This window comes from Mus pahari, chromosome 5 (genome assembly GCF_900095145.1).
Source record: "Mus pahari chromosome 5, PAHARI_EIJ_v1.1, whole genome shotgun sequence".
Lineage (NCBI taxonomy): Eukaryota > Metazoa > Chordata > Mammalia > Rodentia > Muridae > Mus > Mus pahari.
In genome coordinates this window covers 142,656,460-142,672,529 of record NC_034594.1, presented here as the reverse complement: position 1 = coordinate 142,672,529, position 16,070 = coordinate 142,656,460, and the positions used below count along the sequence as shown (strand labels likewise).

Below are 16,070 nucleotides of genomic sequence, written 5' to 3'. Positions count from 1 at the left end.
TGTCCAGCTTATCTCCAGCTGCTGCCATGATGAATAGGCCAGCCCAAGAGAGCCTGGGGAAGCTCTACCCCCCAGGAAACTTGGCTATTAATACAGACAGAGAAATAGGCTTGAAGAAATATTTAAGGACCAACTCGAATGCACCAGACTGCATTCTCTCCCGTGGGAGTTGCTTACAAATGTTGGTTACATGGAGCAGGAAACCTGGCCTGTGTTTTCCTTTACTATAGGAAAAGAAAAAAGGCCCACAAATCAAACCTCTCAGCAAACTGCAGCTTTCTTCTTCTTCTACCATTTCAACAGTCAGCTGTTCCCAGTGCCATCTGCTTAGCTACCTTCTTCCTTAAAACATCCCTGTTTGCCGCCTTATCTGTCCTAAGCTTGTGCTTCTTACATAATCCTAGTTGGCTCGGTCTGATGTTCAGCCCACACCGTGGACCAACGCACTGCTCCCCAAGAAGTTTGGGATTGTCCCAGCCACTGAAGGGCAGTCAAACCTGGACTTCCGAGGCAGAGGGAAGTAAGTCCCACCAGCTTGAGACATCAGCACTGTACATGAGCTCCCCACGCCTGTCGTTGACAGACCCAGTCTTCCCAGGTACCCCCTGGTTCTGCGTAAACTGTTCAGATCAGCTTTCCTGGCGTAGTTAGTCCTGCGTGCTGTCTGGGACAAAGAGCAGAGCTGGAGAATGCTTTGTAGTCATTAAGGTTTGGATGGGGAAGCTTCATCGTTTGGAGATGTTGCGTTGGCCTGTACGGGCAGCGACTGTGTGCATTACAGCTCACGTGTAAGAGTGGGGTTAGGGGCTTTAGCCAGGCCTCTCCCTTATCAATCAGTGACTGTGGGTAGTGTATGTTATGAAGTGAGATGCCAGATGGTTCTCTGTATTCTAAGTCATCCTCTGCCCAGCCTCAACCTACCTACTATTCCAAGCTTGTATGCCACCATTCCATCTCTTCTCCAGGACACCAAATTGCCCAGAATCTCTTCCCTGCCTTTGTTTTAGTTTTCATTTTTGGTGTTGGGGTTTGACTACATAGCCTAGGCTAGGCTTGAACTTGCAACCCTCCTGTCTCAGCCTCCCAAGTGCTGGGATTACAGGTAATCGCCACCACCACCGCCTCTGCTACACTTGTGCCTTCCTCTGATTTTGTCAGGCCTTGACAATTCATCCTTCACATTTCCACCAGTGTCTTCCCCTCCCTCTGTTTCTTTCTGCTGTTCCCAACCTATTGTGAATGTGAAGTCACAAGGTCTGGGCCAGGCTGAGCTATATGTTCCCAAATAGCACCATCAGCTGGGGGACCAAGTATGCAAATGCTTAAACATATGGAGAATATTCACCCTCAATATATGGGGAATATTCACTCTCAAACCCCACCCTACCCCATCCTGTGTGGTCATGTATTCCCAAGTGGTTTGCAGAGCAATACAGCCTTTTGTGTCTCTCCTCAAGTCTCTGAGAGTTTTTGGGACAGGGCTCATACCATCTTCAGTTCTTAATAATCCGTTTGCCATTCTCGGCCTTCATCGGTGCTTAATTGCATCTCTGAGGCTCCTGTGTAGTTAGTCCAGCAATTGTTCTCATCACTTTGCACATGTCCTCTCACTTGAATTTTTCTGTAATGCTATAATCTTATTAAGCCCATTTTCCAGACACAGATAATCTTTTACTGTGGTCAGAAAACCCGACACACATGATCTCATTAATTCTCACATCTCGAGAGGAGCTATCTTGGCAGCACTGGAGGGCGGGGGGAGGCAGGGGGCTATGAACCATACAACTGATGAAAAGCAAAGTGAGCCCCAGAAGGCCAGGGTTGTCAGATGTGCATGTGTGGGGATGGGGTGGGGGTGGGGGGTGGGGATGTCGCTCGTCTTCCCTGCCACCATCCTTAACTCTGTACACTTCCATCACACCAGTCTAATGAACAATTCCAGGAACTAGTCATGGCCTAGAAATAGCTTTTTGATTGACCTTCTCCAAGGATAAACGGAATTTCTCCAAACGCTGAATATTCTTTCAAAATGGGAATTTCGGGGTCCTTTTCTCTGCCTCCTTGTTTTTTCCAGAAGAGAAAACAGCAGACTCTGTTTTTACAGTAATGCTAGGAATTCCATGGAACCCTACAGTAACACTTCAAAGTAAGAGACCTTATCCTTGCCTTCTAAGTCCCAGATCAAAACTTTAGGGATTTTAAGGACTTTGTCCATCATCCATGTCAGTCAATAACAAAGCTGCTGTTAGTGTCCCCACAAAACACTGATTTTTCAGGGTGTTAGTAAGAATCTGCTGTGAAATGTAAGCGTTTCCACTTGCAGAAGATGGTGGAACTGAGAGACAAGAGCACTTACAAACCCATGGAGGGATGGCTTATGCACTTACCTCGTTATCGACTCTGAAGTTCAAGCATTCAACTGGGCACTGAGTCCTGTTTGGCAAATACGTGCCAAGGAAAATCAGGTTTTGCAGCTACCATGGTTACTCAAACAGTGCTTGGAAAAAAAACCACAAAACAAAACAAAAAAATCCTTGTGGTACTGTTTTTCTTGATGGCTGGCTGACCCCGTGTGGATTGATTTAGGATTGCAGTTTCTCATTCCTTGCACAAAAAGGAAGATTTTTCATGACAAAAATGGCATTAATAAATGCTGCCCTCTGCCTAGAGTAGCTGGTATTTACGGTAACATCATTACACTGGTAGTTTGTGAAGGAAAAAAAAAAAATTAAAAGCAATGACACTTCTTAACTAGACATTCCAGATGAAGAGAGAAAGGGATGGGAAGAAAGTCTTTGAATAAAAGTGTAGTGTCTGGAATGGTCATGCAGTCCTATAATGCCTGCATGAGGGAATTGGAATTTGAGGGCAGCTTGGTCTGCCTAGCAAGTTCCAGGGCAACCTGAGCTACAGAGTGATCGAGGGTGTCCAAATGTTTGAGTTCATGATGATGCACACAGTTGGGGAGGGGAGGGGAGCAGAGACACACAGCATTTTAAAAATGTATAATTGTAAACAATTCATAGAAATTTAATATTATAAAACCAGCTTTTAAATTTCCTGGAAAAATAACCAGCTGTGAAGGAGAATGCAGTTAATGCTTTCTCAGTAAGATGCCCGTGCACAAAGTTAAAGGGACTAACGATAGTGACTTAGCATTTTTACATTGTGAGCTTTTAATCTACCATTTGCTATTTAGTCAGCTATCTCAATGCCTAAAATGTATAAAATCTAAAAGGCATTATAAAGTGTCTAAGACTAAAGAAGGTTTACCGCTCAAAAGATCAGCTTTAATGGGGATTCTAAAAATTTTCTAGGATATAAAAATTCCCTTGCAGTAAACATGTTAGTAATGAGTCAAGAGGGTACTGTGTACTTTGAGGTGCATAAGAAGAAAAGATGGGTAATTGACTCCAGAGTTTATTGTCATTTAAGTGATAAAGGACACAAAATGAATGGGCTGAATTTTAGATAATATCAGAAAACCACATGGGATTAATGATGGTCACAAGGAAAATGAGAATTTCCTAAATTGTAGCAATTAATATACTTACAGTATTGTAGAAAAACCAGAAATATAGGCTATAATGAGTATTGGGTAAACCAAAACACTTCAATAGAGCTTTCATATTTATAACAATAATTCAGTCTTCTCAATCAATAACAGAAGAGGAGAGAAAAGGAAAACAAAAGGTCAGTAAGTGGAAAGAATGGGGTGCCATCTGTCTGAGGCCAGCCTGGACTTCATAGCAAGACCCTGACTCAAAATGAATATAAATAAGTGACTTTGAAATGCCTAAGATGGAATTGGTTAATATCGAAGAGAAAGAGAAGACATAGAGTAAAGAATGAGATAAATCTGTAGTTGCAAAAGGAGCATTAAAATAATAAAAAGGATATGTCAATGAAAATGAAATGTCAATCACTGTGGGAAAAAATGGAAAAATCCCTGCAAAACAAAAAGACCACACCGGTAAAAATAATATAATAAACCAATTTTTATTTTTATATTTAATTAGTGATAAAACCCTTCTCTTCATGAAAGGCTCAAGCTTAATTTTACAAGCAAATACTAACATTTTGAAAGAACAGCTAGGAAAAGGTGAAAGGTTTAAATTCATTTACTTGCTGCATTATGGTTTGGAGCTGAAATATTCCATGGACTGATGTGTTTTGTTAATTTGCCTAATCTTTTCAGATAATTTTTTAAGTGTATGGGTATTTTTGCCTCCATGTATGTCTGTGTATCACATGCCTATATGGTGTTCATAAAAGTCAGAAGAAGGTATTGAATCCCTGGGAACTGGAGTTATATACTATTCCGAGCTGTTGTTTGAGTACCCTGTCCTCTGAAAGAGTAGCCAGCCAGACTTTAAGCACTGAGCCATCTCTTGAATCTCAGGCTCATGTGTTTGAACTCCTGATCCCCAGTTGGTAGTACTATTTTGGAAAGTTGTAGGGTCTAACCGGTGCAGTCTTTGAGGGTTATAGCTCAGCTTTGCATCTGTTTCCCTTTTTTCTGCTTCTGGACCTGCCAAGTGTGAAAAGCCACCATAATGCCATCCTATTGCCATGGCTTCCATGTGATGAAATAAACTTCTGGAGTCATGAGCTGATATAGTCCCCTTTCCCTTTATAGTACCCTTTCCCTTTATTTCCTTCTATCAAATAGTTTGTCCTTCCAGTAACAGGAAAAGCAACAAATACAGTTTTGTGAATTTTAGTGTAGAAACCTTAGATATTAACTCATTAAATTTAACAGTTTATTGAAACATAATACATCAAGTTAACCAATGCAAGGATAGTTTGATACCTATTTCATTCATTTTAGCGACTAAACTTTATAACACAGTGAAGGTACAAGGAACGTGCCAATCTCAATAAAGGTAGAAAATTAGCACCATAAACTTCAATTTTTTTCATGTAAAATACTAAAATGGCCTTGATTAGAAGTATTTACTAAAAACTTATAACAATATGCTTAAATTGAAAAAAAAATTAGCATTCCTGTCTTAGTTACTTTTCAATTGCTGTGACAAAACCCCATGACCAAGACAACTTATAAAAGAAAGTGTTTTTTTTTTTTTTGAGTTTAAAGTTTCAGAGGGTTAGAGTCTGTGACGGCAGAGCAAAAATATGGTGGCAGGAACAGGTAACAGCTCACATTCTGATCCACAAACAAGAAGAGAACAAGCACACTGGGAATAGCGCAAGTCATTTGAAACTTTCAAGCCCACTCCTAGCGATACACCTTTTCCAATAAAGCCATACCTCCTAGTCCTTCCCAAACAGTTCCACCAATTGGAAGCAAGGACTAAAGCATAAGCTTATGGGAACCATTCTCATTCAAACTACCACATTTCCTCCAAAATACTGCACATAAAACAAGAGCATCCATTATCATGACTAGGGATTAATGTATAGTAGGGGCCCTAGACAATGAAGTAAACCTAAAAAGAGGACAGATCAGTATTGAAAAGAAAGAGAACCAAATGTTATTAAGTATACCCCACAAGAAATTTACACAGGACAAACCCAGAACCAACAGGTAAACTAGCAGATCTAATGAGAAAATACTCTGCAACTCTCATAGACTAGTTAAAAAGTAATAAAATATAAGATTTATGGCAACTGAAGGGATTAATACAATGGGATATACAAAGCCTGTATGTTAAAAACTTGGATCTCCTTTACAAACCACCACAAATGACTGGGTAAATTCAGGAAGCATATATATGTATAGGGAAAAATCCCAAAGATACCCATTTCTTTCCTAATGATAAGACAATGGCAGTTTCATTCAAAACTCTACCACAATATCTTGAGTAAGTTAACATATAACATAAAATATATTGGAAGATTGACGAATAGCTAAGATAGTTTTGAAAAAAATAGGAGAGAGCGACTTGTCCTACAAAGCAGGCAATAAGCCACAATTTATTAAGGCAAAGATGTAAGATGTAGCAAAACCAGAGTACTAAGACTATTGTGATATTGTAAAATGAAAGATCCATAAATCAGAGTGAAAGGAGAGATGGATTACCAAGCAGATTCATTGCTAAGATGGATTAGTAACTAATAGGGCTCCTACTATTGAAATGTGAAACTGGCTTAATTGATTTGAAGAAAAATATAGTTAGGTTTCTACCTCCGATGATATACATAATTAAGCCTAAATTCATCATTTATTCAACAGATACTTATTACCAACTATGTGTGGAAGGTTTTTTGGACCCTGGGTATATGTCAGTAAAAAGGAGGAAAGTCTCCCTATGCTGTTAACCCCTAAATATAGAAGATAAAAGTTAAAAATCAGTAGAAGAAAATGCAGCCTCATTTTTTCATGACCTTGAAGCGGGGAAGGACTCCTTCCTAGACAAGAACAAGAAAATCACAGAGCATAGGGAAATAAATAACTTCATGATGTAGTAAATATGATCACATGGATCCACCCATCTGGTCTAGAGAACTCCCCACTTCAAGGTCTGAAAAATGTGACAGACACACACTGTGGAACATGATATGTCAGATAGAGGCGCTGAGCAAGATGTGCACTCAATGCTGCGGAACCAACCATACAGTATTTCTGGAACCAAAGTAATAAGAAAATTGAAAGAACACTATCATATTGTGTACACAAATGCCAGAGACACCTGTCTACAGTCAGCACTGTGTATTTTATAACTACATCTAATGCCTTCTATCAAAAATATAGAAATGGCTCACATGGAGGGAAGTGAACACTACAAGAGAAATTAGAAATGGAAATAAGAAAATTTATGAAATGAAATAAACTAAAATATTTTTATAGACTGATGCAGATAGTAAATTAAAAATTAAGTAATGTGGGGCTGGAGAGATGGCTCAGTGGTTAAGAGCACTATCTGCTCTCCCAGAGGTCCTGAGTTCAACTCCCAGCAACCACATGGTGGCTCACAACCATCTGTAATGAGATCTGACGCCCTCTTCTGGTGTGTCAGTCTCAGGATACTCATATACATTAAATAAATAAATCTAAAAAAAAATTAAGGAATGTATGAACTCAGCTTTGGGGGGAGGGAGGAGAGAAAAAAGAAAAGAGGGAGGAGAAGGAGAGAGGGGAAGCTTCCCATTGTGATCACTACAGATTGGAGTGATGAGGTGGGAAATATGTCACCTCCCACCTTGACAGACTCTTGGGCTGTGAGACAGCTCCAGAAATCAAGTCATCTTTTTTATCTTTGGATAAAACTGCTCTGCTCAAACTCCCAGCCACTGGTCTGAGTTTGGCATTATACTCAGAGAAACATTCTTCACAGAACAGCACTTCAAACACATGCAATAGCTACTAATAATTATAATAATTATATAATAATATAGTAATATAATTATATCATACTTATATGTAATTTCAATATAACCATGTTGTAATTATATTATTAATAATATTAATGTGGCCTTTACTCTTCCAGTGACATATGCTCAAAGCTTCCAGTTGATTAAAATATGATCTATTCAACATCTTTCAACAGTATCAGGGATTCGACATCAGGCATTGATTGGTTTTGGCTGTCTGGCAAGTGTAGCAAAGGTCACGAGGATCAAGCATCACATAGCCCTTAACATGAGAAAAGGGGAGGACATTGCTTCTAGCAGATGGCGTGTGCCTGTAATCCCAGGACTGGGGGTGGGGGGTGGGGGGTGGTGGTGCAGAGGCAGGAGGATCTCGCCGAGTTCAAATTCAGCATGAACTGCAGAGTAAGGCTGCATTTAGCAGTGTAGACAGTGCTGTCAAAGCTCGGCTATCCAAAACGAGTGATCATATCCTTATAGACCTATCCACTCATGCCTTTACTCAAAAACTATTCATACAATATATTTTCTAGCAAAGGCTAGAAACGTGTTGGTACCACAGAATGAAAGACTGAAGGAACCGAATCTCAGGGAGAGGCTTGCTTCCCACTTCTTGTGCATCTTTTACGGAAGATGCCAGCAGAATTTCCTCCTTCAGCTCTCTGAACATATCTGCGTTCATTTTGCAACCTATCTGCTTGGCAGTAGTGAAGGGATTCCTGGCACTCAGTTTAACAGTTGTCCCTATCTGGGGGCAATGGATAACAAAATCAGTTTTTTATTACCTGGAAGTCTAGAGTTCCTCTCTTCAAAATGGACCAGGACAGTCTGAAAATAAAATGCACAGAACATGTACACTCTGGGCTAACTGGGTTGCTTGATGACTTTTTATTCTTAAGAAGGGATAATGCTGTGTCTCAATGAAACTAGGAAGAGACTCACACACTACCTGTGGCTCCTCTGAGTGTTCCATCCTGCCCCCTTCCCAGCCAAGGGGCTGGCTTCCTTCTCTCACTTTCTCCTTTCTATATAAACTCAGCCATGTGACTGCAGGCTCTCGAGGTTCCTGCTTCCTCTTTTGGCCTTTTGGTTTCCATGAAATCTTCTTGCTCCCTCTCTCTTCTCTTCCTCACTTGATCCTCCCTACTGCCACAGTCCAGTTCATTCTGCTGGTCTGGTTCAGCCTGGATGATTTTGGCTTTTCTCTCCCCTGTGTTTACAATAAAACTTTCCCCTTACCACCTACCTTGAAGCAATCATGTCTTCATTTTCATTCACCAATGGATAGGTCTACGGACATATGATTACTCATTTTGGATAGCCAAGATTTGACAGAGCAGCAGCCCAGGCTGACCTTGAACACTTAATCCTCCTGGGTAGCTAGAATTTCAGATGTATAGCAACACACTTGGGTTCTAACCAGGCATTAATTAACTTTCTTTATTTTTTTATTTTACATATGCTCATGATTGGACCCTGGGGCCATTGCACATGCTAAGCAAGTTCTCTACCATTGAGTTACATGTCCATTCAGCCTTTAGTTTAACATTTTAATCTAGCCAAAAAATTCAAGGTTCCTTAAAGTGAACTCAACCAGTCCTTCAGAAAAAAAAAATGCTTTCAGTCCTTAATTCCTACGTTCAGGGAGGATATATTTCTGTGCATCATCTGTTCCCATAAGCTGGGCGCAGCCATGCTCTGATGGGTCTTAGAACCTAGGCAGGTATAGGACCAACCATATGAGAACATCTTTAAATAGTCCCACGTTGGTACACATATGTAATGAACTTATAGCATTCATGCAGAAAGATGGACAGGCGTGGAGATCATCCTGTTAAGTGAAATTTGTCAGATTCAGGACAAACCACATTTTTCTTATATGCAAAATCTAGATTTAAATTAATATGTGCAAATACATTCATATGGAGGACATCGGAGCTTAGAAAGTGGACTCTGAGTCAGGAGGAGGAGCTCAGACGGGGAACAGAGAAGGCAGGGGAGGTAGGCAGAGGAGGGTCTCTCTGGGCACAGGAGGGTGCCAGAAAGATGGGACAGAAGAGGCAAGTCAAGGGAAGGTCAAAAAAGAAAAAATGGTTGGCTACATGTGGTCACTTGTACCTGTAAGTCCAGCACTTAGGGGGCTGAGGCAGGAGGACTGCCTCCAGTTTAAGGCTAGCTTGGGCTAGACTGAGATTCTGTCTCAAACAACAAACAAACAAACAAAACAACAACAAAAAGAGAAGCAAGCAAGCAAACAAAACCCCAGAGTGTAATGATTTATAGCGACACCCATTTCTTTGTATGCTAACCAAAAGAATTGATAAAAATAAATATTTTAATCACATATACCAGAAGGCAGAGCTAGCAAAGTGATGGCTGCATATGTGGAATTTGGAAAAATTAGGGGGAAATGTGGCCAGAGGAATGTTGGACAGAAGGTAAACCTTAGAAAGAAGGGATAGAAGACTATCCCACGTTGAAGGGAAAGGGAGAATGGGTGGCGTGGGGATAATTGCTCGTGTGTTCTGTGGAGGCATCACCTGTCAATAAATATCTGATGGCCAATAAGCTAAGGCAGGATGTGAAGGGAAGAAATCTGTCAGAGAAAGGAGAGAGGAATCCTGGGAAATAATTAGGCAAGGGAAGATTCGCTAGTATCAAGTCTGGGAGGAAGTCATAGGTATGACACTGAGGAGAGGTAACCAGCCAGGCATGCCACAGACACAGAATGGTATACGTGGGTTAAATAAGTTACAATCTATGTAAGAATTCTAACTCAATTCGGGATAGCATTTGAAATGTAAATAAAGAAAATAATAATAATAAAAAATGTTTAAAAAAGAGAATTCTAGCTCAAGGTTTAGGCATTAATTTCATAAGTAACAAACCAAGGAGTCATTTATTACTCAAGAACTGGAGCTCGGGTGAAAAAGCCTGCAGTTGCAGGGTGGATGACTGCCCCCTTCTGGACCACCACCTCACAGGTGGGGAGGACATGTTTGCTCATTCAGTATCTTTAGATCCTGATCCTGCTGCTCAGACCCCTGCTTCACCTGACACATCCAGGTTCAGTGGAGAGTCCAGGAAATGTGTATCAACCAACTGTTTAATAGATGAAGAAGCTGAGAACAAGGGCATGATTTCTCCAAAGTCATGGAGTCACAGGATGGGAACTCTGAAGTAATTGTTGAGTATTCTTCCTGCTGTATGAAGTACTCTTTCCACTTCACATCCCATTGTCTTGTTGGAAGTTGTTAACCATGAAGGAAGGAAGGGAGCTGCCTCTACGCAGACAGGAGATTGGGTTATGGCTGTCCAATTTCAAGATAGAGGAGTAAGAGGTAAGGAATGGCTTTGGAGCCTCTTGAGGAATGTGCCAGAAGGCAGGTGTCTGGGAAATGACTCCTCCAAGGCTGCAGAACAGATCTTGCTATCCAAATCAGAGGGTCTCAGCGGCTCACTAGAAATTGGCATTTTAGATTCACACTTGCAGATGTGGCAGCTGAGAGCAGAGCTTCTCTAACTTGCTTTGTCCAGTGTCCTTGTCTTCAAGGCAACACATCCACATATTCCTCATCAGTGTTCTCTGGGGGAAAAGCAAAGAACAGCCATGACATTTCAGACCACGAAGTCCCATCAGCCAGCTCCACTGGAGGGAAAGAAGACCAGCCACATCAGAGAGACATCTCCAAGGCTGCAGTGCCACTGGGGGCTTTCTTGGCTGAAGAGGGGTTCCATGACAAGTAGAGCTCCCTTAATGCTCTATGTGCACGTGGGTGCCTGTGTGTGTGGAGGCCATGGGTAAACCTCATGTGTTGTTCTTCAGCTTTCACGTACCCTGTTTTTTGAAATAGGGTCTTCCCATCGCCTCGAGCTCATCAGGTTTCATGGTAAAAGGAACTCCCAACATCTACCTGTTGTTTCTGCAATACTGGGACTATAAGGATATGCCACCATGTCCAGATTTTGAAAACCATCACTTCTAAGGATCAAAGTCAGGTCCTCACAACTTGCAGGACAAACACTATACAAACTGGGCTAATTCTCAAGCCCTTTAAATGTTTCCTAATTCTATAAATTGTGTCGGAAAAAGGCAGTGGGGCTATATCTGTGGCTGGGCCTACAGAAAATAATCAGATCATAATGGCCAAACAATCCCCTGAATGGTGGTGAATCAACAGAAAGAAGAGTAGGGGTCAGGCTTTATTTTAATCATGAGAATTCCACATTAATCTTTTTATGGATTATGAGATGCTTACCCTGGCGGCCTGACAGAAGACAATGGATGTGGGTGCTTGCAGGGTCCCTGAGAACTCAGGGCCCTCATCTTTCTCCCTGGTTAGCAGATCTGCTGTCAGCACAGATGCTGCCCACAGGCAACTGTAATCCCTCTCACACAGAATGAAACCATACACAGAGAAATGGCTCTTGGTGTCTATGTTTAACTCAAAAGTTATCTCAATGGGCAGATGTTAGATTCTTTCAAAATGCAGTGCAATGGGTAGATGATGAAGGTGAGGGTAAGCTTGTAATATGAACTGAGAGTTCTATGAATAGACTTCCTTCATGAATATAGACCATCCCCCATAATTCTCAAGGGCTTCATACCTTTAGGGATATGTGTGAAATAATTTGTCCCTGATCACTTTATAAATGAGTTCTTAGCAAAAATGGAGGGAAATGTAACAGGATAAGCCTTGGTAGGGGGTTTGACATGATTTTCCCAGTGAAAAACCTGTCCACAGGTGAGCTTATTCCCAAACTTGAATGGACTACATATGGTCACAGAATGAATTCAAAGTCAGCCTTTTTCCTCGGACTTTCCCCTTCTCATTCCTGAATATAGGATTACAGGCTCTTCTAACCTTGTGTCAGGGCTCTTACCATAAACATTCAGCTCTACCTCCAATCTTCTCCCTCTTTGGCATAGGTCGTTTCTCATTATTGGGTTTGAAAGGTGAACCACCAATCCTTGATCCGGTTTTTCATATTTGGAGACTAATTCCTGTAGGTTTGGAAAGATCATTCTTGGAGTATGAGCCATTGTCTGCAAAGACAAAGAAGGTCACTCTTACTTAACCACCAAGAGTGAACATGGCTTAACCTAGACGCCCTGCAAATATGTAGCAGAAGTGCAGCTTGATCTTCATCCAGATCCCCTGACAACTGAAGCAGAGGCTATCCCTGAATATGTGGCTTGTCTGCGGATCCACTTCCCCTATCTGGGCCCCCTTGTCTGGCCTCACTGAGAGAGGCTGCACCTAGTTCTGCAGTGACTTGAGGTGCAGGGGTAAGAGGTAGGGCAGGAACCCCCAGTGGAGAAGGGGAGGGGAGAATGGGGAAAGTTCTGTGTGAAGGCGTACTGGAAAGAGAGGGTGGACTGATTTGGGGATGTAAAGTGAATAAATTAATTTTTTAAAAAAGAAGAAGGCCACTTTTTGTTGTACAATCCTGGGTAAAATGTAACACTTCTTGCAACACTGGGATTTAGGGCTTGCTTCTGAGAATGCACAAGCAGAAAGTATGATACCAACAACTCAGGCAGAATGCTCTCACTGACTACAGTTAATCGAGGTTCCTCATTTTGAAGAGGAACCTCTCAACCCAGTTACTCTGTATATAGGGGACTTCTATTTAAGAGGTCCCCTATATACAGAGTAACTGTAAAAGGTCCCGAAGACTTACATCAGTCTCTGCCATGTTGCTAACCTTTGCTGAGTCAGGGGACTCCTGATAGAAAATGCAAAATATAAAATTGACTTATAAGATAAGATGCATGTGGACTCTCCATCAGAGTACAGTTAAGAGAACCAAGTCCCAGTTTATACTGAGAATATGATGTCAATCATGACTGGGTGTAACCACAGACTATTTTTCTGGTTAACAGCTAGAAGTAAAATAGAAGTAAAATCCTCTTTTCTGTCGGGGTCCTACAGAAGGAATTTAAAAATAAAAAGGATTTCTTCGCCTGCTTTTTTGTGACTTGTTTGTTTGTGTGTTTGTTTGTTTGTTTGTTTGTTTTATCATCGCTATGGTGATTCTAGAGCGTTGGCCAACAGAGATGCTTGGATAGTTGGAAGGAGCTTTTTGGAAATGCATGTTCAAGTTCCATAGCAGAGATGCGAGCGCTTCAGTGAGTCTTCCTTTAGTGGGACCACTTTGTCTCTAGCCACCACCTGCTGCAGCCCCGTGACTGCAAAGCCACACCTAGTCACATGCCCCTCTGTAGCTGAGTTATGTGTTATGGAGGGAGCTCTCCATTTTGTTCATAATAGGGACCAAGCAGATTCTGAGGAGATAGCCAGAATTCCCCAGTGTATATGAGAAAAGAAAATATGTTTCAAAATAGTCTGCTTTATAGAAGGCATTTTATCTTGAGGTTAATTTCAGAAGCATATAAATTGGAAAAATAGTAAAACTAAAATTTCCATATATATATATATGAAATATATTTTCATATATATATATATATATATATATATATATATATATATATTTGTTCTGTTTTTGCGGCAAGGTTTCATGTAGCCCAAGCAGGCCTCAAATGCCTTACCTAGTTAAGGATGACTTTGAACCTCTGGTCTTCCTGCTTCTACCTCTTAAGTGCTAGAGTCACAGGCATGACCCACCATGGCCACCATACCAGTGTATATTATATTCAATTTAAAAAATGGTTTTCAGGGCTGACCCTCTGGTATTCATTAACCAGCTTGGTGTGCTTTTTCCTAGGCAAGACCATTCCTCCAACTCCCAGCATCCTTTAGTTGCCTGTAATTCTTTATGTGCACCCAAGGCCTCTTCAGCTTCCCCTCACCCGTGTTGGCCTGTTGGAGTCGACTTTGTTCAAGTCACGTTCAGGTAGTCATGTTAGTGAAACTTTATGGCTACACGTGACATTACACAGGCTGAGTAGGTTATATTTACGTATTTAGGTAGGTGTGTGTGTGTGTGCCTGTGCATGAACGTGTGTGTGTGTGTGTGTGTGTGTGTGTGTGTGTGTGTGTGTGTGTAGGTAAATAATAACAATATAAAAAGAAGCCATGAAGCTGGGCAGTGGTGCATGCCTTTAATCCCAGCACTTGGAAGGCAGAGGCAGGTAAACTCTCTGTGAGTTTGAGGCCAGCCTGGTCTACAGGTCTACAGAGTGACTTCCATTACAGCAGAGGTTACACAGAGAAACCCTGTCTCAGAAACAAAAACAAAAACAACAAAACAAGCTAAACAAAAAGGAAGTGTGAATCTTCCCACATTATATTAAGCAAAAGAAGCCATGAATTAAAGGAGAGAAGAGGGATGAGTTTATAAGTGTGTCTTAGGGGAAGAAAGATAGAGACAACACTACATCTTATTATATCATATTGCATAATTATGCATTATAACCTCAAAAATATTCAAGAATATTTGAGGAGTCAAATTGAAGGTGTGGTATTTCTTTAACTAATTCTAAGTACTTCAGTAGTCCAAAAGGCAAAGACTTTGTACCACCGTATTTCAATGTTTCAAATGAGACGATTAAGTTTTACAAAGTACTAATTACTAATCTTGTTTGAATTTTAAAATTAATTTAAGTTTTAGCAATTGCCTTAAGGATGTCCTGTTCAGCAAAAGAAAACAATAGATGCTTACGTATTTTATGGATTGTTGTAGGTTCTAATCTTGTTCTGATACCCACAGTAGACAAAAGCATATTGAAGATCTTTTCCAGGATGTATTTTCAGATCTTAGGCTGGTAATTAAGAGTTCGGTTACATTTGTTATACTTACTTCTTAAAGCAGATAACTAACTTCAAATGAATTGAAGACATTTCTCTGTTGAGTTCACAGTAAATCAGAAAAACTGAAGGAGTCCCTCCAGCATGCAGCTGTTTAATGTTTCCTTTTCTGTTTTCAGACAGCTGTGGATATGCTTGACTCTAACATTTGAGGCTCTTCCCACTGGTCCTTATACTCTCATCCTGGGATGGGGCTTGGTTTTCTAATTCAAAAACCGTTTTTGTGGGGTGCCTACTTCTTTCCCCACCCCAACCCCCAGACAGGGTTTCTCTGTGTAGCCCTGGTTGTCCTGGAACTCAGGCTAGCCTCGAACTCAGAGAACTCTTCCTGCCTCCCGATGGCTGAGATCAAAGTCATGTGCTACACCACCTCACTGTACACAGTTTTAAATGGAGTTTTGGCCCACGTTTCGCCTTACAAGTGTGGGCTTGGCTGTCTCTTCACTTTGGAGGAAAGAACCAGACTTATTAAAACACGAAACACAACTCCAGCGCTGCTTCTCTCAGCAGAGACGAAGCTCACTGCTTATCTAACTTGGAATGGCGCTCCTGCTTTGTCGGTCCTAATGTATGGAGTCTTACCTCTATCCTGTAATATCCGTGTTTCTCTCTGAAGATTCGGTAGCTGTAGACGAGCTTTTTAAACCTGTGGGGAAATGGCTCTGTGAATCATAATGTTCTTATCTACAAATCCCCACGATGGCCATCTTCATACTAGAGACACAATGTGTTTTTCAGTCTTAGATCCCAAGAAGGAACTGGACATTCCTAGGCCCTCTCCTCTGAATTAGGAAGACAGAAGGGGTTGGTTTTGAAACGCTGAGCCTCTTAGAAACGATGGAGTGTGAACTCTAGCAAAGGAGATGAGGGGAAAGAATTAAGATCCTTGTTACAACCTGACCTTTGTCAGGAAGTACAACCTCTAAGAGTCTTTCCCTCACCCACTTCTCTTTTTTTTTTTTTTTT

The 16,070-nt window shown here is 41.1% G+C and overlaps 1 protein-coding gene across 1 annotated transcript in view; it reads right to left on the bottom strand.

Annotated features, from left to right (window-relative positions):
• Positions 1-10,880: 10,880 nt before the first annotated feature.
• Positions 10,881-16,070, bottom strand: part of LOC110322657 (SH2 domain-containing protein 1B) — a 7,200-nt gene continuing 2,010 nt past the window's right edge. The window contains exons 2-4 of the mRNA XM_021199369.1: positions 15,687-15,750; positions 12,217-12,379; positions 10,881-10,918 (exon numbers count right to left, since the gene is read on the bottom strand). Coding sequence (XP_021055028.1) covers positions 10,881-10,918; positions 12,217-12,379; positions 15,687-15,750 — 265 coding nt within the window. The remainder of the gene's footprint in view (positions 10,919-12,216; positions 12,380-15,686; positions 15,751-16,070) is intronic.